A 23,183-nucleotide genomic window follows, 5' to 3' on the forward strand; every position below is an offset into this window, starting at 1 on the left:
TTTGACACCTTTTTAGCTCTGACATGGGAATGGTACACCTGGGCATCACTGCCCGCTATGCTGGGATCACAGTGAATGGAAGGAAAAGCTTCTCAGTCCTTTCCCTAACCCATATATTTACTGGAGCAGTAAGTACAAGCTACAAGTCCAAGTCTGACAGTAAGCGTGTAATGTTTGGAACAAGGGGATTCATTAATATCATTTATACGTTGTACAACTGCATGAATTCAGCTGAGAACAGAGCCCCTAATTGGTTAATATTTCACAAGTAAGGGCTCATAAAGTGATTCAGAATAAAACTCAATTGGGCATCAAGATATACACTTAGAATTACTGACTCAGCATATTGCCTGAAATTCTCTGTCTGCAAAAATTGGAGCACTATTTAAATAATAAAATGAAAAAAACTAGATTTCTCTCTAGGACAGTAAATATCAGTAACTTCAACATGAGAAAAGCTCTGTCACGCAACTAACTCCATGCTGGAAGTACTGATTCTGCCATTTCTTTCTCTACTTCTGACTTTGGTTTCAGACAGGTAAATTAAAAATTAATTTCCTCTGCATTCTTCTGGATAGGAATCCCAAGCATGGGAAAGGTCAGATGTACCTGAACTCCGTATTTCTTTTCTAAGATAACCAATTAGGGAAAAAATACACAACATCCAGTTCAAGTGCAGTGTTTGCAAGATAACCCACACATTAAGATGGCTTTTTTTGGCTTTCATGGCTACACACTTACCTCTGGGGTCAATGCATTGTTATCTGAAGTCTGACTTGACAGCAAAATATGTGTGAAACCATCTTCTTTCCGGACTACAATGTCCCTGAACCGGCAGTTACTTTCATTTTGACGCACGCTGTATCTTAGTCTCTTATCGAAGACATAATCTTTCTCCCCATCTAGTTTCCTTTTCACAGTGCTGTGTAGATTCAAGCTTCCATTGGCCAGAGAAGAACCTTTCAGATGGAAAGAATCAAAGCACAATTATGTCTCAATCTTTGAAGAAATGGAGCGATACTTTCTATTAGCTTAAACACAGTTCAGTATTTACAGTAGCCTCTACGTGATAAATGTGATAAATCAAAAATGTGCCTGGCTAGTTACATGTAGCCTGAAGCCATTCTTACTGTATTCCAACATGCAGTACTTTTTGTTGGCGCATCAGACAATTGAATTGTATAGCATGTACGACTGGGACCATTGATGGGATTCAGTTCTGCTTTGAAAAACCACTTTGAAAAGTGATTGTATTATCTGAATTTGGGGTGATCAGCTTTGGAAAAACTTGACAGGTTTACTCCAAATCCCTTCTTTCAAAAGGTACGTCTTCTCTCACAGTGGCCAAAAAGTCATTATCATGTTAAAGTGACAACCTGAATACACAGTTGTGGCACATCTCTATGGGTCACATAGAGTAAGTTAGGAGAGTTCTTACTAAGCTGACACTACCAGCATTCTCTTTCACTTACCCTTGTGTTAGTGTTAGAAGCAGCAGTTGGCCATCCTCTGCTCTCACCCCAAGCTCTTGCTCATTACATTTACACAAACAGTAATTGCTGACTTTTGACTAATGGGTATGATATCAACAGTGGATTTTGTATATAGGAAATATTAGTGCTGATACCATTTCTGGAAGGTACCCAGCAGTATGGAAAAAAAGGAACTATGACAAAGAATATACAGTTTCTCCTTAAAAACTAATGAGTTATAGTACATCAATTTTAAAAGACAATTTATTCTGACTTACACTGTGTATGAGCTGTAAAATATTACTTTGCTTATGTTTACAGTTTCTCTCTAATAGGCAATATGTAATGATTGTTAACAATGCTGAGCCAGAGTGTTGAAAACATCTTTACAAGATTTTAATGCAATGCTCTTTTTCTAATTACAGATGTTTCATGCCATTGCATGAAAAATAACACAGAGGCAGGTCACTGAAGAACTGAGATTAAAGTCAGTCTGTTCATTGAAACAGTTTTGATGAAGAAAATTATCCCAGCCAAACCCAGCACATTCTCCAAATCTGTTTGTTGTTTAAACAGACACAAGCCCAAGAGATGCTGTACTTAAGAAAGGCCAAGAAAGAGCTGAATGAAAACACCTTTGTTTGTTCTGTTCTTCACTCCTGCCAAAGCTGACCTGTTCCAGCTTCTGGAATCAAATAGCCAGGAATTTTTAAAGGGCAGATGACATGAATATTAGAACATAGATATGTTATAGTTTAAATGATCACTATCCAATTAAAAATGCTCTTTTGGAATAAAAATGGAGTATTCACAACAGATTACTCTCTCCAAAATCACTTACCCTCATTTTGGATTAGCTATTTTTTCATTTGATGTTTATGTAGGTACGTGAAGTGTCTGATACCTCTCAAATGGCAATGGCCTGTGGAATTGCTCACAGTGTGTGAAATGCCTATATATACACTGCAGTTATGATATGTGATGCTAAAGCACATAGTATGCTTAACAGTATTTCCCTGGTGCATCATTCAGCCTCATCATGTAACATGTACATATGGGTAGACATGTATTTACACACAGAAACACGTTTGTTAAAAAGTCTGCTATTTCAGTCAATCATGAAACTCTTTTTCATGGTTAAATTAAGAGGTACCATCTAAAGCACTGCCTGCACTACACTGAATAGAGGATGCAACTGGTGCAATACTAGTACTGACAAATTACATCCGATCATCTATTTGAAAAAACATCATTTGAAGCCAGCGGAATTTGAAATTTGTTTCCAATTATCTGCAATGGTAGGAATCACAATATGCTTGAATTTTTAAAATTATTCATAATTTCTTATTTTTCATAAGGTTTTGCTACTGCATATATTTTGACAATTATTCTTACAAACAGAAATGGACTTGTGAAATTACTAATGGAAAACTAATATTATTGGGAATATACCGAAGGAAAGTAATTATTTGAGGCAGACTTTTAAATATTGCACTTTTATCTATTCAGTCCTTAAAGTGTTGCTTGATCCAGCAATAAGCTACAAAGATGTGAAGGGTTAAATACCCTAAAAAAAGTGTAAAGAACATACAAAATCAAAGGCACACATGAACATTGAATGGAAGATGGATTGACTACCTACTGTTAAAGATTATGCCCCATCTATTTTAAATACTGATGGGAAGAGAATAGTGAAAGATTAATTCTCACAGATAATCCAGCTCAACAAAAAAGCCTCATAGTAATAATTTTAATTTTTCTTGTATTCTTTGTTCGAGATATATATTCAGTTTGTGAATTAATGTATGATGTAAGAAATTATAGATCTTGTCACAGTACTTTAACTACCTGCATGCTGACAAGAATTTAACCAGAGGAAAGATCTGAATTTAATAGGAGAGAAATATGAATGGAAAAAGTGACATTTGTAAGAATGGATGATCAACATACAGTGACTAAATTGTTGTTTTGGTGTAATCCCTGTAATCTTGTTTGATCTGACAAACTGGAGAAAATGATCAGCAAAACCTAAAGACAAGACTCATGTGAAACCAGGCCCATTGAGCATGTCTGCATGGATGCAATGGAGCTCGAACCACGAAAGCATTGTCCAGATTGTCTCTGCACGAGCATTAATACTTAGCAGCTGCTTAATGTGCACAAGAGTGACAGTACCTTAATATGTCAAGATAAAAAATGATTGCGACATAGGGAAAAAGAGACATGCTCAAAGCAATCCATACTGTATCTGAAACAAATTAGGGTGTCACAAATTAACTAAGGAAGCTTTAGGTACCTGTAAGTGTGGTTCACTGGCTGAGTATTAAGTATTTGACAGTCAGACTAAGTATAAAAAAAATGCAGAATGTGTGAAAATATTCCTTCATTTAGTGGGCTTTTAATCTAATTACCTTGATTTTAATCTTTAGTAGAACTCATGGAATATCTAAACCAACACTGATATTTTGAAGAAGCTTCAATACTTTTTAAAGGCACATAAAATACTCCCAGACCACTGGTGCCTCTAGTAATTCTTCTCCAAGAAGGCAGAAAATGCAAGCTTGGCCACTTTCTGCAGTCCTTTCTCCTAGTATCATCCCTAAGTGGTGTACAGGAATAGGAGAGGATTCATCCTTCCTGTTTCCTTATTTGCTCATGGACCTTTTCATGGATTTCCCTAATCCCCTTCTGAGCCTGCTGACGCTGTCTGTCTCCACAGCTTCCTGTGGTATCACTTTGAGAAGCTGTGCAGCCACTACACATAGAAGAATTTTCTTTGATGTGTGCTCTTATCTGATGTTCTACCGGTTTCAGTGAGGGGTCCTTAGTTCTGCTAGAGGGATCTAGTGAACAACAGTTCTGCATTTACTTTATCTGAGGTCTTGATGACTTTGTAAACTTTGATCGTAGTCCCCCTCAGACTCTCCCTTGCCTAACTGAAGCCTCTTTTATTTTTGTGATCCTCGCCATTTTAGTTGCCTGTTCGCGCACCTTCTCTAGTATTCCACCACTGTCAAAGGGAACAACAAGGAACGATGTTACTACTGCTGCTGCTGTTGGTACCAGAAAGAGCCTGAAGACTCCAGATCAAGTCTGAGACTGGGGCTCCATTATACTGGACAGAAGTTTATGGTCAAAACAGCTGAGGCAGAAAGTAGGAGGGGAAGGGGTGAAAAGATGACAATGAGCCTCAGATCACTCAATACATTAGTGGACTTGGATCTACCCATCTCCTTCCACTGCTTCTACCCAGTAGAAAAAGACATCTCAAGCTACTGTTATTTTCAGATACACCTTTTCTTTCTTAGCATTGATTGCAGCCAGATTAATGGAGCAGTCTGTGCCACCTCCTACACAGTGGTGCTTGTGCTGGTACCAGCATCCAGGTGAGCAGCCATACAGTGAACAGACCTGATGAAATGTTCTGGCTGGAAAGAAACCCATGGTTAATTGTCAAACAGATCAGGTCCACCTTGTAACCTCAGGAGTGCTATAACCAGTGCAGGGGAAGGGATGGGAATAACGATCAGGTTATCACAGGAAGGAAAGCTGGACTGTTCCTTTTGTTAGCAGCATGCATTCATGGTGAATGAAAACCATCATGGAGCTAGGGCTTTAATTTTTCTAAGTGAAATAAACCATGCTCCCTTACTTTCCCTGATAAAACAGCTTGGCATTCCTCAGTCTTCCCAATAGTTTTTCTCTGCCTCCTTTCCGTCTTTCTTGTGGGCAATAGTTAATACTGTACATATTTAAACGCAGTGTTCTGTTGATAATTTAGTAATAATTTCAGACTTCTCCAGCTAAGTGAGCATCTGTAAGATATCTAAAAGCAATGAGTTTTGATCCAAACTGAGAAAGCAAGCATATTTGGTTGTCTCTTACTGCCAGTATTGCTCCAGAATAAATAAAAACAGAACAAGCTAAAAAAAAAAATACCCCAAGAGGAAGCAGTGACTAAGTTCACTGAGAATATTTAAAATAAGGGCACCGTGAGACTACAAAGATTTTTGTAATGGAGAAAAAGAGTGGTTAGTGCTACATGACAAGCAAAAATTCTTCAGCAGATGGTACAGAGCTATGTAGAAAAAGGAAAGAGAAAATTAAAATGGGATGTTCTTTGATGCCGCAAGAAACTTGGCAAGACAATCACTCTCAATTACAATATCTGGAGAAACAGAAATGTGGTAACAGAAGACAACAAATATCAGAAAGAATAGTATTGTTAGCTCCTGGGAGCATCAGTGGATGCTTTCCCCCAGAGTTTCCCCATATTTTCCAATTCACAGACTGTCTTAAAACTGTTGGTGAAGATGAATCTACTCTCCTTAGGATGGGATGTGTAGAAGGTCAAGAGAGGTTTTGGTAAGAAAGGTCTGTCCCAACTTAAGCAAGGTTCCAAGCCTCAACTGTGGTGCACATATGATTTTGTGCATACATCTGTAGGTATACATTCATCTTTATGGGGTAAACAGCTTACTGGTGAGAGTTTTATCTAAAGGTTTAGGAGGAAACACTTGTACCCAAGTGGATATATATGCAAAACCAAGCACAGACTGGTGGAAGTCCATTCAAAAAATTGTCAAAAACTAGTTTTCAAATAGCTACTGTTTGTTTCAACAGAACTGGCATACCACAAACAAAACAGATGTATTTTGATTAGTTATAGTTTATAAATTATTAATTACGATTAATACAACACTGGCAGCAGAGCTGGGCCTACAGCTGGGTTTTCAAACTGTGAGGTATTTTTGTTTTCCAAATCTAGGCTTCATCTTAAAATTCCTATATGCATTTTCTGTGCACTCTTACACACAGCTGTGAAGTGAGTCTGACATTCACTTGGGCTCCTTACAGGCAATCTCAAAGCTGACACAAATGTCTGCTTCCTCACATTCTGCCTGGGGCTGCCTGGGAGCCACAGCTTCTGGTAGTCAAACCCAGGTCCTCCAGGCTCTCTCTTTGTTCTACATATAGTGCCCTGGAAGCACTGATGGTGCATGCCAGGCTTTCGAGTTCCAGACTCTGTGGCAGACTGCCTGAAACCTCTGGCATAGCTGGCTGCCTCAGAGCGAAGTGCGGGAGTCCTGCCAAGCAGACTGCCACACTGCTCCTGCTCTCAAGGGACGAAGCTTTGGGACACTGGCTTGGATTTGGAGAAAGTTTTGAAACTCAAAACGTTTGGAAAAACCTTCTGTTATTCAACAAATCGGCACTTTCCTCTGAAACTTTCTTCATTTGTCATGTGTAAAATTTCAGACCGCTTCTAGTGTGACATCTATCCTGATGACAATGAGTCTGTGATACTAACAGGACACGTGGCAGAATCACAGTGGCATCTTCTGTGCTCACTATTCACATTCCTTTGGAGTGTGAATACTGAGGGAATTCAGTAAACTGTTGGGCTTGTTGAAGAGTAGTGCAAGTTTCTTCAATTTGACATTTCAAATGATGCAAAACCCTGTATAAGAAAATGTTACTTCTCTCAAATTTGTAGGACAATTTTAGGAAAAACCCCAGTATTTTGATTTTGACCCTTCCTCACCAGTTTCTGCCTGCTCTTCCTTTGGCAGTCTCATCTCTCCTCTTTGTAGTTTTCCCCACTATGCACATGCTGGGTATCACAAAGCAGGACTACAGGGACTTCTGACCTTGGGAGTGCTGCTGAGTATAGGCTTTTCAGATGAGAAGCAGGTAGGGATTTAAAGATCTCTTGCTATTGCCTACAGGGAGGCCAGAATGCAAGGGAGAAAGGAGAGCAGAATACAAAAGAGATGTGATGGATTTGGAGAATGCAAAAGCCACCATAAAGAAATGTTTTAGAGGAGGTGCATATATCAGCTGTTAGGCCAGAAACATGTCTCTGTGCCTGGCAGAACACCTGGCTGCTTAGTTAAAGCGGTCTTCTGATGAATTAGAGCAGTCTTACAGAGCTTATTCAAACAAGGGCTGGTGGATGCCATTTGTGAGCTCTTCTGGGGACAAATGAAAGGCTCATTTCACCTTATGGTTTTTTGTGCCCCTCAAGTCCTTCATTAAGAAAAAAAAAAAAGATTATAAAATATGGCAATTAATGCATTTTAAAGATGCATTTTATATTAGAACTTCCATGATGAGTAACACAAAACAAATTATTTAAAAATCTTCATTAGAAACAGTAAGAAAGCAAAGAAAAATAACCTTACACACATCTGTAATTAGATATGCAAGTCTTTTTAAAGAAGCAGGTAGCTATTTAAGCAGTCTTGTATGAGCTCAAACTCACCAAAATATAAAAGCTTGCACTCTTAAATTTAAGTGTCATAGACATCATCAGGGCTACTTCTGCATTTAAAGCTGACTACACATTTTGCTGTCTTGGGAGTCTTAACAAGGTATTTGACGTCTGGTTTGAAACATCCCAGTAGTCACAGGATGTCGCAAGTAAGACCATGCAAGGCCAGTTCTACTTCGCAAATCAAGCAGCATTTGCTAGGTTGCCAGTAGGGTGGAAAATGGAAATTGGAGTGATATAATTTAAGTTGACTTTTGGAGTTTTTGGCAGGGCAATTCACAAGAAGCTGTCAGGGAAACGAGCGCTATCATGGGCCACAGAAAGTGGCTAATAAAAATAAATAATTGGAACAAATGCTTACTTTTCATCAGGTCAAATGATTAGTAGTTGGCTGCCCCAAGGACCTGCAGAAGGATTATTTAATACATATATTGATGAACTGGGAAGAGAAGTATGAGAGGAAAATTTGAAAGGAATACAAATTCAGTAGAGTAAAAACTAGGAAAGATTTTGAAGAGCTTCACTGAGTCATAAGGAAAAGGTGAATTAGCAACAGTAAAGCAGATTAAATGCATAATGAAAAGAATCATACATACAGCTGGGTTCTAAATTAACTGTAACCAGCAAGGAAAAAAAGTGTCAGAGCTACTGTGTATCATTCAATGGAAACCTTTATGCAGTGTGTAACAGCAGAAAAAAAAAAAATCCTCAAAAGGCTGAATCGCCACTGTATCAGTAAGCAGTAGGAAATCATTTGGTACAGCTCCTGCTGTTTTTTAAAGGTATTAAAAGAACCCTCCACACACCAAAGGCACAAAGGGATACTGAAAACTACCAGGAACCTGGAAAGACCTCCACATGGTAGGCAGGCTAAAAAGGCTGGGGCTGCCTACTGACTGATAGGACATCATCCACTTTATCCCTTTGTATAAGGACAAGAGCTTATACAATGAAAACAAAGGTCAAAAAACCCCAAACAACCCCCCAGACCCAAGAAACTGATCAAATAAAATGTGCATCTCATTGTCTTAACTCCTGGAGGCTTTAAATTTGGTAGAATTAAAAAAAAAGAAAAGAAAAAGAAAAAAAGATTGGACACATATAGATAATGAGAAGCTGCATTAAGCTGAGTAGTATTTATAGAGAACATAAACCTTTATTCCTTAAGAACTAAGACAATCAGGAACCATGACGATTAGAAAGAAATTTCTCCCATTTCTTCTCATTCCCTTCATTTTTTTTGTATGTTCCCACAAAGTATGAATGTGACTTCTGATATATCTAGTCACTGTCAGAGACAAGAATCTGGCAGTTCTAAGTACTCTTGAATATGAGGAGCACTAATACTGAAGAACTTGAATGTTACTCATCCACACTTACCAGAGGATACTTTAGGAAGAGTGATATTAATTCTGTTTCTAAAATAATCCTGATCTTTGGAGACCAATGTGTCTGAGCACACATAACTGAGAAGTAATTTGTTACCTGGTGATAGAGAAACCCAGCTGCAGTATTATACATACCTCAGTCATCATTCCTACTCAGTGCCTTGTCATCATTTCCCCAAAAGGACTTTCTACTTCAAAAGCACATAATGAAGCCCAATCTGCTTCGTGTCACTCCATGGGAAACGGAAGGAGAGAAGGAAACTGGTAAAAAATGGTGTAATACATAGGGAAAGAGTGTGACACTTGCTTATATGCTTCTCACCATACCACTTGCGTAGCATGACAAGATTTTTCCACAAGTGGGATCTCTATTTGCAGTTGCTGCAATTAACACCCCCCGCCCCTAAGACTGTAGTTGTTTAAATCACATACCAATTCCATTCACAACAGGTGAATCGTTACTAACTTCCAACACGCTGGCCAAGTTTTGTTCTCCTTCATGTTCATTTAAATCTGCGTTTTGCTGTTGTGAGCCATTCCCAAAATGTCTAGAATCCTTTTCATGACTACCATCTCCATTCTGCAGACCACTATGTGGCTTTTTCAGTGGCATAATCTGTAAACCGCTGGGAGTAGTTCGGTAAGTCACAGTTTTAGCAGCCCTATCATTAGCAGATGGTGGCTTTGCTGTGTATCCCCTTTTCTGTTTTTGAAGAGATGGGTTAATTCTCTTCCTTTTGTGTGTTGACCCTTTAGACTTCCCAGTTTCAGGTGGTCTATGTGATACTTTCTCAAGAGATGACCCTCGGCTTTCCCGTAAAAACTTAGGAGCCTGTTTCCCATGTCTTGATCGCTTTTCTCTAGAAACATGTAGTCCATTGAACTCATCAATAAATTCCTCACAATGTAGTAGATGATGTTCAGGTTCCCAGGTGTCTTCATTGCTTCCGTAGCCTTTCCACCTGATGAGATACTCCCATTTGCCCTTCTTGTTCTTCCTTTTGTCTACAATCCTCTCTACCTAAAAGAAAAATACAAAAGGATGTTATTAGAAATAAAAATAGTCTGGACACATAAATGGTGCTCTTCTGCAGCTGACTGCTGATGAGAACTCTCTTGGTGTGTAAACTGCTTAACACAACGTTTAGGAATCTGCGTTGCATGTTTATGTTCAACAGAAACTCCCAACAACAGACCTCGCAATACAAGAGAGGAATGCAGTAGCCGCAGTGGTATTTTGACAGCGAAGCCATATCCCCTTCTGAAAGCATTAAGGAGAGACATAAAGCACCTGATCAAACCTAATCTGGGAGCCTGCAATAGCCACAATGTGAAGAGAGACAGAAGATCATTTATGAAAGCATGATTTCTTTGTAAATCTGGTTGTAAAATGAGACTATTAAGCTACCTCTTATTTGGAAGAGCTAAAGCAAGCATCTTTTGCTATATTGCGAGTTACCGATAACTCTCCTGAATCCATACATGCATTATGTCCTTATAAACATCTCTGTACTAATTTTTTATGAGTGCAATATTTGAGTAAATCAACAGAATTTCTGAGTGCACCAATTTAAAAGAAAAAAAAAGGCAAATAAAAGGCATAAAGGCAGGATTCTTTATAGAAGTAATCAATTTCAAGAACCTATGCTAGAGAAATATCAATTTAAGGAACATTTCTGCGACAAAAGGATAAGGGGCTATATTGGCACTGCAAGCTGAATGTGAATTAACAATATCATCCTACTGTGGAAAACGCCCTGTACAATTGAAGAAATGTTTGTGCCATCTCTGCACTGGCAAAATCTCAACTACAGGGAGACTGCATATGAAAACCCAAGCACACTCAGTGGACAGCAAGTCATGGGTTTAAGTGGCATCAACTGAAACTTAGATCAAGACATTAGGAAAAATATTTTAATGGCACTAAGAATAAGCATGAGAACAGGTAACATGGGGAAGATATACAGGGGTTTTAGAACAAACAGTTTTTGTTAGACAAACATCTGTCACGAAGAGTCACTGCTGGAAAAACAGGTTATGATGAGCAATGACCTTTGATGTCTCTCCTAAGTTTAACTTTCAAATTCTGTATTTTTTTAAGATGCGGCTTATAAGGGATAAAGATGCCACTAATAATGAAAAAAATCATTATCATTAACCAAAAGCACTATTGTTAATTTAGAAAAATAAGTAAGTGGATAGTAAATGTAATAGCTTTCACTACTCTTCAAAGAAAAATCACCTCATGGGAAGAACAACAGTGGAATGTGTTCAGAGAATTTAACCTTGAGGAAGGGCAATCATGGTAGTGTAAGTAATTGCTCTTTTCAGGTCCCCTGTTAGAGCAAACCAATGGATTAATTCTGTCTGTTCACTGGCTGGAGCTATACATTCATAGACATCTTGGTGGGTTCCCCAAAGGAGGCTAAATGTAATTAGCAACTAAACGTTACACTTCTATCTAAATTCATTTACATGGGAACTGTGCTAAGATATCTGTGTCTGAGTCATAGTGGACAGCTTCCTTTTTACTCTGAATTTAGCACAGTCCCCTTCAGAATTGCTCAGTGTGGCAAAGCAATTCACTGAAGTTCAGTCCAGGCAAGCTTGAGATCATTTGTCTGAAAAGAGGGAAAAGTCCTCACCAAAAAAACAACTGTCATTTTTTTTGTCCTCATTTGGGACGTGTGGCTTTCAACTATCAACTAACAGACTTAGTATGAGCTTGCTGACTTTACAGGGAGCAACTGTCCAAACGATCCCTGGTTTTGAAATACTTCTCATCCTCCTACAGGGGACTAACTATAAAGACTGTACATTGAACTGCGGAACTCTGTAGTGGCCTGTGGGTTGTCTGTGGAATTGTTATTTTAATTACTCCAGCTCACTATACCAAGGAGCAAAACACATAAATGTATGTTCTGGGGAAAACATTAAATTGCTGCTAAGCTCAGTAGACCACAGCTGTCATTACTACAGAGAATGAGGGTTAGTGCTATTCTTTCTATACTAGCTGAACAATACATGCATTCCCCTTCTCTTTTAAATCAGAAGTTTGGAGATGGAAAATCATCTCTGCATTGGGTTGGTGCTACCTCAGAGTAACTTGTCTTTCTCTTGAGGGATTACAACAGTTGCATTCCCCCACTTGCTCACTGAAGGAAGAGCCTCAGAAAGGACAAATACCTTGACATTCCAGAATCACACACAAAAACCATCTCTTCAGCATCACTTTTTTTTTTTTCACTCATGCAAGCATCTTTAACTATACTGATTTCTTATTTTCATATTATCGCTCTACTACAAGGAGGAAAAGCGAAGGCAAGAGGTTCTATGGAGAGCAATTTTTTAATATGGAAAACACTCAAGTATTTTGGTGCTGAGGCATTATGCATTTCAATTAAGAGAAAAAAAAGGAGAAAACATGAGTGGTCTTTGTTCCTGGGAAACAAAATACTGGCAATGGACACTGTGATTAATCAGTTCAACACATCATAAAGGGAGAATAAAAGTATTTATGAAGTTGTGTAAAATTTAATAAATGGTTTCAGAAATGCATTTGGAAAGCAAATATATTTGGGAAAGACTAAGCATTTTATTACAGCATTTCCAGAACAAAACTATCAATGTTTCACTTCAAATTTAACTAACAAAACTAAAATAAAGAGGGACTAAATAAACAAAACAAAATGTTTTATTTCTGGTCAACCCTCTTTTCAGTTTATTGTTCTGCTCAGCAGAAAACAAAAAAGAAATGTGGGTTGATCCAAAACTGGTTATTTTCCTTGAGTTTTTTTGTTCCATCATACCCACTGGCTTGACTAATGATGCAAAAAGAAGCTGAGTAGGTATTTGCCTCATCCTCATTACCGCCTCGTTGTTCATTACTGAATGCATTTGAGGGTAGCATCAAAGATTCTTGACCTCTCAACATGGTCCCTTTTCTTTCTTGAGGGTTTAAGTTCTTCACTGATATTTATCCCCTTCAAAGTGCCACTGTGCTCCTTCACTGCATGCAGTGAAATGCTTCAGTGTTGGCATAAATATCAGGGTTCTATCCACACCTGATATTGTCTGTCCCATTTTCCTTCTACTCACAGTCCACGTTAATAATAAACATCATTAATTTGCTTTTCTAATGATGTGCATTTAACAAGTAGTATACACAAAGTAATAATCCTTCTGCATTTACTTAAGGTTACACAAATTCATGAGTTTTCCTAATGAGAAAAATCCTATGACAGCTACTGATTAACAGAAAATACTTTATTCCCTCCCTAGAATAAGGAATAGACGGTTCTGAGAACATGCAGAAAACATCTATGGTTTCAGTGTCTGACTTTCCATTTCCCCCCTCAGTTCTGCCTTTAATGAGAACTGAATAACATCTTCCCAAAAGGGACCTTGGTAGTTGCAGTTTGCCAAATCCTTGAATTCACTGTATTTGGTTTGGAAAACTAAGTAGCTGCATTTAATAAAAGTGAAATTACTGCAAACAAAATTTGCAGGGGGATCACTGTTAAAAAAGTGCTAGGATTGACAGATACCATTACTTGCCTGGATTCTCTCTCTCTCCCTGCCCCTCCTGGTTAATTCTGGATGAGTTAAGGTGCTGATAAGTTACCATATAAATATGTTTAAAGAGAACAAATAGAACAAGACCATGGCATCTGTGCAAATGCATTTGGAACACATTTTTCATCTTCCAACTAGCTTTAAACCTAGCTTTATACACAGCTGCACGAACTGGGGTGAAAATTGTAATACAAGTCTTTTTTTTTAAAAAAGGTATTAAAACTTAATGTGAAACAAATCTCCTAATAACTTAAGTATAAATATGCACTCATCCAAAACTTAGTCTTGTGCTTTTATATGCAGAGTACAACACACACACATCTTCCTTCACAGGAATATTCACAATATTCAGGGTCAAAATCACTAATTTACCACCACAGTGTTATTGTCCATTTCTAAGGAAAGAAACCTGGGCTAAGTTAAAAAAGGGTAAGTCCTATTCAATTATTTCTCAGATATAACTGCAAAGTCAAAGCAGAGTATACTTATTTCACCGACCACAGCTCTAAAGAGCATAAATAAAAATCCTTATGCTCAGAAAATACCTTCGAGGAGATAGTGAACTTCCAGAAAGGTTTGGAAGACTGTGTATCTACTTAATGACTTCCATAGTAAGTACATGTCATCTCTTCTTGCCATGTGCATCTATGTAAACAATTTAAACTGTAACCTGTGATGCTCGGATGGTGTCTCTTAGTGCACTGTACAGAGCAGCAGACCAACTTCATGACATAGACTAGAAAAACTGCTTTTCATTACTATAAATTACAGGACTTGTACTGTTTTATGTGTTTTTTTCATTGATGGTCTTTGTCTCATGTTGTGCCTCAGGGTGCTGGAAGGGTATCTGAAGAGAGTGCCAAGGCAAAAAAGGCAGCAAGATTTCCTGAGATAAGGCCATATGATTCAACATTTGTCTTTAAAAAAATTCATTAGTGCCCTAACTTCTTCCTTTTTGTTACCTTCACTGGAAGAAATAATGTACTTCACTAGTTGTAAATCCGTTGCTTGCTTGCATTTGTAACTTATCTGTGTTTCTCTCATATTTGTATTTCGTTTCTCAAAATCTGGTAAAGGAAGCATTTCTTCCACATGTACAAAAAATATGGCACCGTATTTTCTGAAGCAGTCAGCATTCACTTTAAAACAGTAACAGTGGAATGGATGCTCTCTTCAGACTCTTGACCCACAGTTTAAAACCAGAGTAGATCTAATCAATGTACTAGTGTTGAAACGCCCCCCAGCAGTAAATTTGTGGAGTTACCTGGTAGGTCAAAATGAAAGCAAAGTGGTAGCTAGTCAGAAAAATGAAAGGGAAGACACTCCTCATTTAAATAATTTGCAAGCAAGCCATCAAATACTATCTTAGCAGGAAGTTCAGTGAACACACTTAATGTCAAGAAGACACTGCTTTCTATTCAGTTCCTCTTTTCCCTTTTTAAGCGTATGGATTTTTTGATTTTTGACAATCTTCTCAGAATCAGACAGGGTGTTAAACAGGAACATCCTGAGAGCTCTGCGTTTCTACTGGAAAAAGTCCACCAGCCTCATATTATCATGGCTGCAAACCACTGTGTTAGGCATACGTGTCCTCCAACATACACATATGAAGACTTGGGACATAACAAACAAATGCTGTGAAAACTCCTGCTGCTCCTTGGATGTAAGCCTGCATCTTTGATCCTCCTCTCCTGACAGACAGCAGCGCTGCAGAGGCTTTATGCTATGTGATTCAATCGTCCAGGCTTATACAGAAAACCAGAAGTGCACTGCAAGTTAGTTCTGTTTTACACTACTGATGCAGCGATTAGAAATTACTGCTACCGGAAGTGGTGTTTTTACATTCCTAAGACTATTCTGGACCCATTTCACCTGTTTAAATACGCTCTGTTTCTTACCTTCCCTGGCATCCAGGTAATTTTGAAGAACCTGAAAGCTAAGCCACACTGCATCCTTATGCAAGCAACACTATTTCCTCTTTATGTAAGGGGTATTCTGGCAGAAGCTTGCCTTATTATGAATTTAGATCAAATGAAGCTGCAGATCAGATGCAGCTTGCAGAAAAACAGCCAACCACAGACCCCATGGAGACTCCCATCTCTAGTGACCTTACGCCCTTTTTATTGGAAGTCCCACCTTTCTCTGAAACTGTCTCACTGAAACACAAATTCTGCTGTGGTCTCTCAGTTGTTCTTTTCTGCCTCTTTTGCAAACTGCCCTGATGACACATCTCCAGCTCCACACAAGGGCTGTGGTTCCTCCCTTGATGCCATCTGTCCCTCTTGCTTACTTTACTAACAGAACCCATTTTTGTGCCCTTGTCTCCTCTTATTTCGTTTATAGCAGCTTTCTCCTGGTTAGAACTTCCAGTGCTCACATCCCCTGGTCTGTTAAAGCCATTTCCTTCTCCCACTGTAAACTTAAGGATGTAATGTAAATCACTTTATTTTATTAGGCTATTTCAGTGGATGTGTGTAAACAATACCTGTGGTGGAAGTGCCACAATCATTGTGTTGTTTTGAGCGAACAGGAATAACAACATACACAAGAAGCTTGCACTGGAAGATGGGCCTTTTTGTATAGTGTCCCTTGAGAAAGGACTGGAAAATTGACAGATGACAAAGGGATCACGAAGGGACTTCTTGGCCAACATGTGTAGTCTCTGTCATTGTAGGCAATTACATCATACAAACCCTTTCATATTGGGTATGTTTGTGATACAGAACATATTTCTGCCTGGGCTTATTGTTGACAGATTGCACAGCAAATAGCTGTTCAGTCTTGAATGTAATCATTTTGTAAAAAATATCTTAGGTTTTCATGTGGAAAGCAAGACAGTTTTCAAAGGTTCAATAAAAGTGCACTACAAAACCAAAGATATTATTTAGCAGTACGTTAATGTAAGCTTGACAATGTTCTTTATATGGAGGAAGAGCAGGAATTTTGCCTTTGCAGTCCAACAAGTGAGCACCTGTTTCATCTCTCCCCTTCCCTGCTCCTGGAGGGATGGGGAGGAGAATCGAAAGAATGCAACTCCCACGGGCTGAGACAAGAACAGTCCAGCAACCAATGTACAACACAAATCACCACCTTTACCACCAACGACAACAATAAGAGAAAATAACGAGGGAAGAGAATACGATACCACCTACCGAAAAATGAGTCCAACCCAGAAGACCCCGTGTCCTTCCAGGTAACTCCCAGTTACCCCCCCGGGGCATGACGTGCTGTGGTATGGAATACCTCTTTGGCTAGCTTGGGTCAGGTGTCCTGTCTACCCCTCCTCCCTGGCAGAGCATGAGCCTCACAAAGTCCTTGGTCAGGGTAAATATTACTTAGCAACAACTGAAAACATCGGTATTATCAGCACTGACTGAAAGTCAAAAGCCAGGGCTGCACCAGCTACCAAGGAGAAAAACTGACTGCTACTGCTAAACCCAGGACACCTGTTTTGCAGAAGAACAAAGTAAAAAAATAAATGCTGCTCTTACTCTCAGAAGAGATTTTAACACATGGTTAATGTATGCTGCCAACCTAAGAGCACTGAGACATGGACGAAATTTGCTTTAAGCAGAACTGTTTTTGTACAGTGTCTTTCTGTGATAAGCACGGATGAGTAAAAGACGAATGAGAAATCTAAATTCAAGAAGACAAAATATTTTGCTAAGCTCTACAAAGAGCTGGCTGTTTTGGACACATGTATGGCTCGCAGCTTTCTAACACTGTTCACTGCTTCCTCAAATGTTTCTCTGAGGAATTCAACAGGATTCTCCAGTTTTATACCATCTGAGGGTATGTGTATGGGAAATATGTGTGTTTATGAGAAGAGTTCAGCACATCCTAGCAAAGACCTGATGCTGCCTATGCTTCCTTTACAGTACTACAAGTCAGTAGAGTTATTCCCAATTTACTCTAGATGCCCGTAAAATCCAAGTAGGAATCACAAGGATTTAAACCAGAGGTTGTTTACTTTTATTTTAAAAGCAGTTTATAGGACCAGGGGCAGGACTTGAAGAGACTTCTAAGCAAACCAGTGTTTATGTGAACATATCACAGTTCCTTCAGTAAAACTGCCTGGAATTCGTTAAAAATACTTATGTTTCCAAAACAAATGTAGAAAAGTGTAAGCAGTAGTTAAAAAACAAAAAGACGATTACCACTGAAGTTAATTTCACCAACATTAAAGCAAGTCCAGAAATGCTGGAAGCAATTACTAATTTACATAAAAGCTGCACCTGAAATCATTACAAAAATATTAATGCTGTTTTATTTATGTTCATTCGCAGTTTGTTCTCCTTTACCTTGCTCAGATCTAGCAGTTCAGTGTTCTGTCAAACAGTTCACACAGTCTTTTTCTCCACAATATGGGCTTCATTCAGATTCAACTCAAGTCCAGGACTTCAACACTTATATCGATCCCAAAGCTTATCCAGAAGTGAAGATTCCACATTAAGAAAACACAAAGTTTCAGCTATAATACATTAGTATAAATAAATATTTGAACTACTCTGCTGTACTACAGCTCAGTGACTCACTGCTTTACAAGTGCTACTGGTATGACTGTCATAAAATAAACCACATGTTCTTGTGTGATAGGTAGGAAAATATCTCCTTAGCTCTTTTACAGCAAAGTGGTAAACTTGCGCACAAAGAAGTGAAAGCCTAGGTTTTGGGGAGCTGTTTGTCATACTGTGGTTTCCACAAGTGCTGAGGATTTAGGATTTCAATAGGAGCATGAGCTTCAGCCAGTCAGAGGTTTTACCAATGCAGTGTGACAACTGACGAGGACAGCATGCTAGCTTTGCAAAGCCAGAGTGAAGATAAGGGACACTGGGAGGGTACATCATATTGAGGGGGCTACAGGGTGATACTGGTCAGTCAAAGTGGACATTGTACAACACACTCTCCTTGCCAAAGTTGTTGAAGTGAATTTTACACTGATCTTTGAAAGAGGACAATGTAATGCAGATACTGGCAAGGAACATGCCCCATACTGAAATGATAGCTTGGTAACAATTAAGGCTCTGTGTTGGAAAACAGGAAAAATGGACAATTAGAGCATGTATTGGGTAGTTACTCCAAGATACAGGATGGGGGATAACAATTTTTGGGTACAGTGTATACAGTATCTCCCATGACAGTATGTGTTTCCCAGCTGCTGTACACTGGGAGAAACAAGTGAAGTGACCAATATGTATCAGAGTAGCAAGTAAAAAAAATTCCCAGCTTGCAGGACATAAGTTCCTTTACTGAATGTGAAGGAGGATGGTCATCACTCCTCGTCACTGAGAAGAAAATGAGGAGCTATGTCTATGTTGTACTAATGGCTTGACAGGGATAAGGGTATGTCAGAAGGATCAATCATATATATCCCTTTTATGTTCTCTATCCAAGCTAGAACAGGAGGCAACTGGTTTGGAGCATCCGTATAGCAAAGACAGTAAAAGTCAAATTTGTGAATACTACCATGCAGGGATAGGTTTTAGAAGGAAAGGGCTAAAAATAGATAATTCTGTACAATATAGAAGGTTGAGGGGCAATCCTTTGCGTGAAAAGCTGAAGTAGCAGTTTGTAAAGTAGTGGGATAACAAGAGAGGTCATGAAACACAAAGGTTTTGTTCAGAATTCAGTAGGATTCTTCATTTTCTTAGTTACACAAATTGAGTTAATGTGATAGCAGCATATAGGAAGGAGCCAAAAGGAAAGGGAGAACAGAAAAAAGGAATAAAGAAACATGCTTTAGGCAACTGTAATGGCATGACGAGAGCACAGACTTTTACAAGGAAGTATCCAGGACACCAGTGCAACATCACAGAAAAACTGCACATAACATTTCAAAAATTATCTGTGAAGGAGTAATTGTCAAAAAGGAATAATAATACACCATTATCCCTCAGAAACAGCATTCAGATGAGCAAAGTCAGCAAGCCAAGTTCTGGCCTCAATTATTTACTGCTTTTCACTGCAGATTTAATTTCTGTTCAAGATGTGAATTCTGTCCAGTGTAAAACCAACTGGTTTTACTACTGGTGCCTAGAAGGAACAGGCTATCTTATAGGGATGTCCTGGGTTCAGCAGTAGCAGTCATGTTTCTCCTTCTTGGTAGCTGGTGCAGTGCAGTGTTTTGACTTTTGGCCTGGGAACAGAACTGATAGCGATGTTTTGGTTTGGCCAAGGACTTTGTGAGCCTCATGCTCTGCCAGGGAGGAGGGGAAGCTGGGAGGAATCAGAGACAGGACACCTGACCCAAACTGACCAAAGAGCTATTCCATACCACAGCACGTCACGCCCAGGATGTAACTGGGAGTTAGCCGGAAGGGCTGAGAGACTGCAGGGTTGGAGGAGGTATCGGTCAGAGCTTGGTCGGGCTGGGGGGGGGCGAGTTATCGGTCGGCTGGTGGTGAGATGATGTATTCTCTTCCCTTGTTATTTCCTTTATCATCATTATCATTGGTGGTAGCAGTAGTGATTTGTGTTATACCTTAGTTACTAAACTGTTCTTATCTCAACCCGTGGGAGTTCATTCTTTTCGATTCTCCTCTCCGTCCCTCCGAGAGCAGGGGGAGGGCAAGAAAAGGGGGGGAAGTGAGCGAACGAATTACCTGACTGGGTTTAAACCAGGACAGTTCTTTTTGGCGCCCAACGTGGGGCACGAAGGGTTGAGATAATGACAGATCTGACCGGATTAATAGTCACTCGTCACAATGCTGATTTATTGGCTCTCAGAGTTGTTCTTGTTGATCTCACAGCTTCAGACCGTTGTAACTTATGTAGAGCCGGTATTTGCTGTGATAGTGTTTATCAAGTGTGGGGCCTGGGCTAAGGTTCTTGTCTCACTGTGCTTTATGGCAATGGCTTGTAACACGGGTGGGCTCCAGCAGCAGGGCGGGACGGACGTGGCCGTGGACTTGTACCTGGCCGTCCGGCTGCTCTTCACCGTCCTGGCCCTCACCCTACTCTCCATCTTCGCGAGGCTGCGGGGAGCCGAGGGGGAGCGGCCCCGGGAGCCGGCGGCAGCCGAACCGGCCCGGGAGAGCGGCCCCGGGGACCGAGCGGCGGCGGGAGCGGGGCCGGAGGCCGCGAAAGGACGGCTGCCGGTGGAGGAGGTAGGGCGGTCGAGGAGCAGAAGGAAGCGGCTGCCGAGCAGCGGGAGAAGGCGGTGGAGGAGCCGAGCCCCGCGGAAGAGCCGAGCCCCGCGGAGGAGCCGAGCCCCGCGGAGGAGCCCAGCCCCGCGACGGCCGAGAGCATTCCCCGGAAGCCGCCCGCCGAGCCCCAGGAGGATGCAGGAGACCACGCAGCATTTCCCAGCAAGGCAGAGGAGGAAGAGCTGGACTCAGGAAAAGAGAAGCCGGTGGTGGGAGAGCCGGCAAGCACAGCAGCTACACCAGCCCCAGTGACAAGCACAGCAGCATCAACTGAGAGTTCTGAAGGTTTTGAATGGCCTTTGGGTATCCTTGGGACCTGCCTGCTGATTGTGATGGGGATCAGCATGTTGGCACACACACAGGCTGTGTTCTACCCACAACCATTTTGTCTGATCTCAAAAGTTAAGCAGAGTCAGGTTTGGGTCTTGTCTGGGGTTAGACAACAATATGGGGGGACCAAGAGATTTTCCCCAAAGCTGGACAGTCATGAGTGGCAGGGTGTGTGGGACAGTATGGGCAAGTATCTAGTCCACTGGGCCCCTCCAGTGCTTTGGAAGCGTCGGAGATGGAAGGCAGCTGTATGGAGTCCCCAGCAACAAGCTGCAGAAACTGCTGAAGGGGACAGTGAATTATTTTAAGCCTGGTGGGCCCATGGCACTTCAGGCCATCAGAGCAGAGATGCAACATAGAGATGGACTCATGATCGAGGGGTGGACTTAGCAATGGACGCTATTGCCCAGGTTATTCACGAGTGTGAACACTGCACACAGTCTCTCCTGCTCTGAAAGACTGTTACAAGAGATGGAGCCTGGCATCATGGACCAGATGGACGCAGCAGCTTTATAGGGACTGGTCCATGCACTAAGATAAGAGTGATGGTATATTGAAAATGTGGGATCTGAGCATGACGTGAATGGTATGGAATAAGGGGTGGATAATGTCCTGGGTTCAGCAGTAGCAGTCATGTTTCTCCTTCTTGGTAGCTGGTGCAGTGCAGTGTTTTGACTTTCGGCCTGGGAACAGAGCTGATAGCGATGTTTTGGTTTGGCCAAGGACTTTGTGAGCCTCATGCTCTGCCAGGGAGGAGGGGAAGCCAGGGGGAAGCAGAGACAGGACACCTGACCCAAACTGACCAAAGAGGTATTCCATACCACAGCACGTCACGCCCAGGATGTAACTGGGAGTTAGCCAGAAGGGCTGAGAGACTGCAGGGTTGGAGGAGGTATCGGTCAGAGCTTGGTCGGGCCGGGGGGGGCGAGTTATCGGTCGGCTGGTGGTGAGATGATGTATTCTCTTCCCTTGTTATTTCCTTTATCATCATTATCATTGGTGGTAGCAGCAGTGATTTGTGTTATACCTTAGTTACTAAACTGTTCTTATCTCAACCCGTGGGAGTTGCATTCTTTTCGATTCTCCTCTCCGTCCCTCCGAGAGCAGGGGGAGGGCAAGAAAAGGGGGGGAAGTGAGCGAACAAATTACCTGACTGGGTTTAAACCAGGACAAGGGAGTAGCAAATACAGCTACGAAAGCTGTCAGCATTCATCAGATGGATAAATTTTAAATCTGAGAGTGCAGCTAGTTAGAAATTTGCATTTAAAAAGAGGGGGCAGTGCTTTAAGCATAGGGATGCAAAGGCATGAAAAACATATTCACTGATTTCACCTAAGAGAGCGTTTTGGAACAATCAGATGGACTCTCTGTGAGGAAGACTGCTTACAGTGCAGATGAAAGGCACTAACATATCTGTGCTTGTACAAATGCCTGCAGTGAGTCAGACAGACTACACCACATTGCATGGCAGGCTCTGGCCATGTGCTACCATGAACTCCTCTGGCTATGGCAAAGTCCTCTGGGAGTTGCTATCAGAGTGATATGCTATGGAGAGGACAATCACAGGTTATCCTCCTGCTGTCCTCAGGCCCTGGGTCCTCTTGAAAGATGTCTTTGGCCACAGATGGTCACCATTCCTTGACCTCAGCGGGTCCTTTTTCAGCCTTGGTAATTCACACAAGGTAAGGAAGTGTTAATTGATGAGTCTGGAGCTCTTTTAGATCGCTACTATTCCTGCTGACAGTGTTTCAGCCAAGTGTTGGCAGTACTTCCAGCTGTAGGGTTGCTATAGAGTGGAATTCATTACTCCTTTCAGAGAGGTCCTAGGAACACTACTGGGCTTTCTCTGGTGGAGAGCTACTGATCCTGCTATCCTGCTTAAAACTCCTGCCATATCACTCAGAGGGTTACTGGGGAGGCATGTGCTGATGGCTATCTTCTCTTTCTGTTGATGATGCAGACCAATCAGGGTGAGACTGGAGCTCTGATGAAGCTAAGG

The 23,183-nt window shown here is 40.8% G+C and overlaps 1 protein-coding gene across 1 annotated transcript in view; it reads right to left on the bottom strand.

Moving 5' to 3' along the window:
* CDYL2 (chromodomain Y like 2) overlaps nucleotides 1–23,183 on the bottom strand; it is a 63,789-nt gene that overhangs the window by 18,621 nt on the left and 21,985 nt on the right. The window contains exons 2-3 of the mRNA XM_061475061.1: nucleotides 9,567–10,155; nucleotides 742–959 (exon numbers count right to left, since the gene is read on the bottom strand). Of these exons, the coding sequence (XP_061331045.1) occupies nucleotides 742–959; nucleotides 9,567–10,155 (807 nt within the window). The remainder of the gene's footprint in view (nucleotides 1–741; nucleotides 960–9,566; nucleotides 10,156–23,183) is intronic.

This window comes from Pezoporus flaviventris, unplaced genomic scaffold, assembly GCF_033815535.1.
Source record: "Pezoporus flaviventris isolate CSIRO_AGI_PZ_B2104156 unplaced genomic scaffold, CSIRO_AGI_Pfla_v1 ptg000082l, whole genome shotgun sequence".
Classification (NCBI taxonomy): domain Eukaryota; kingdom Metazoa; phylum Chordata; class Aves; order Psittaciformes; family Psittacidae; genus Pezoporus; species Pezoporus flaviventris.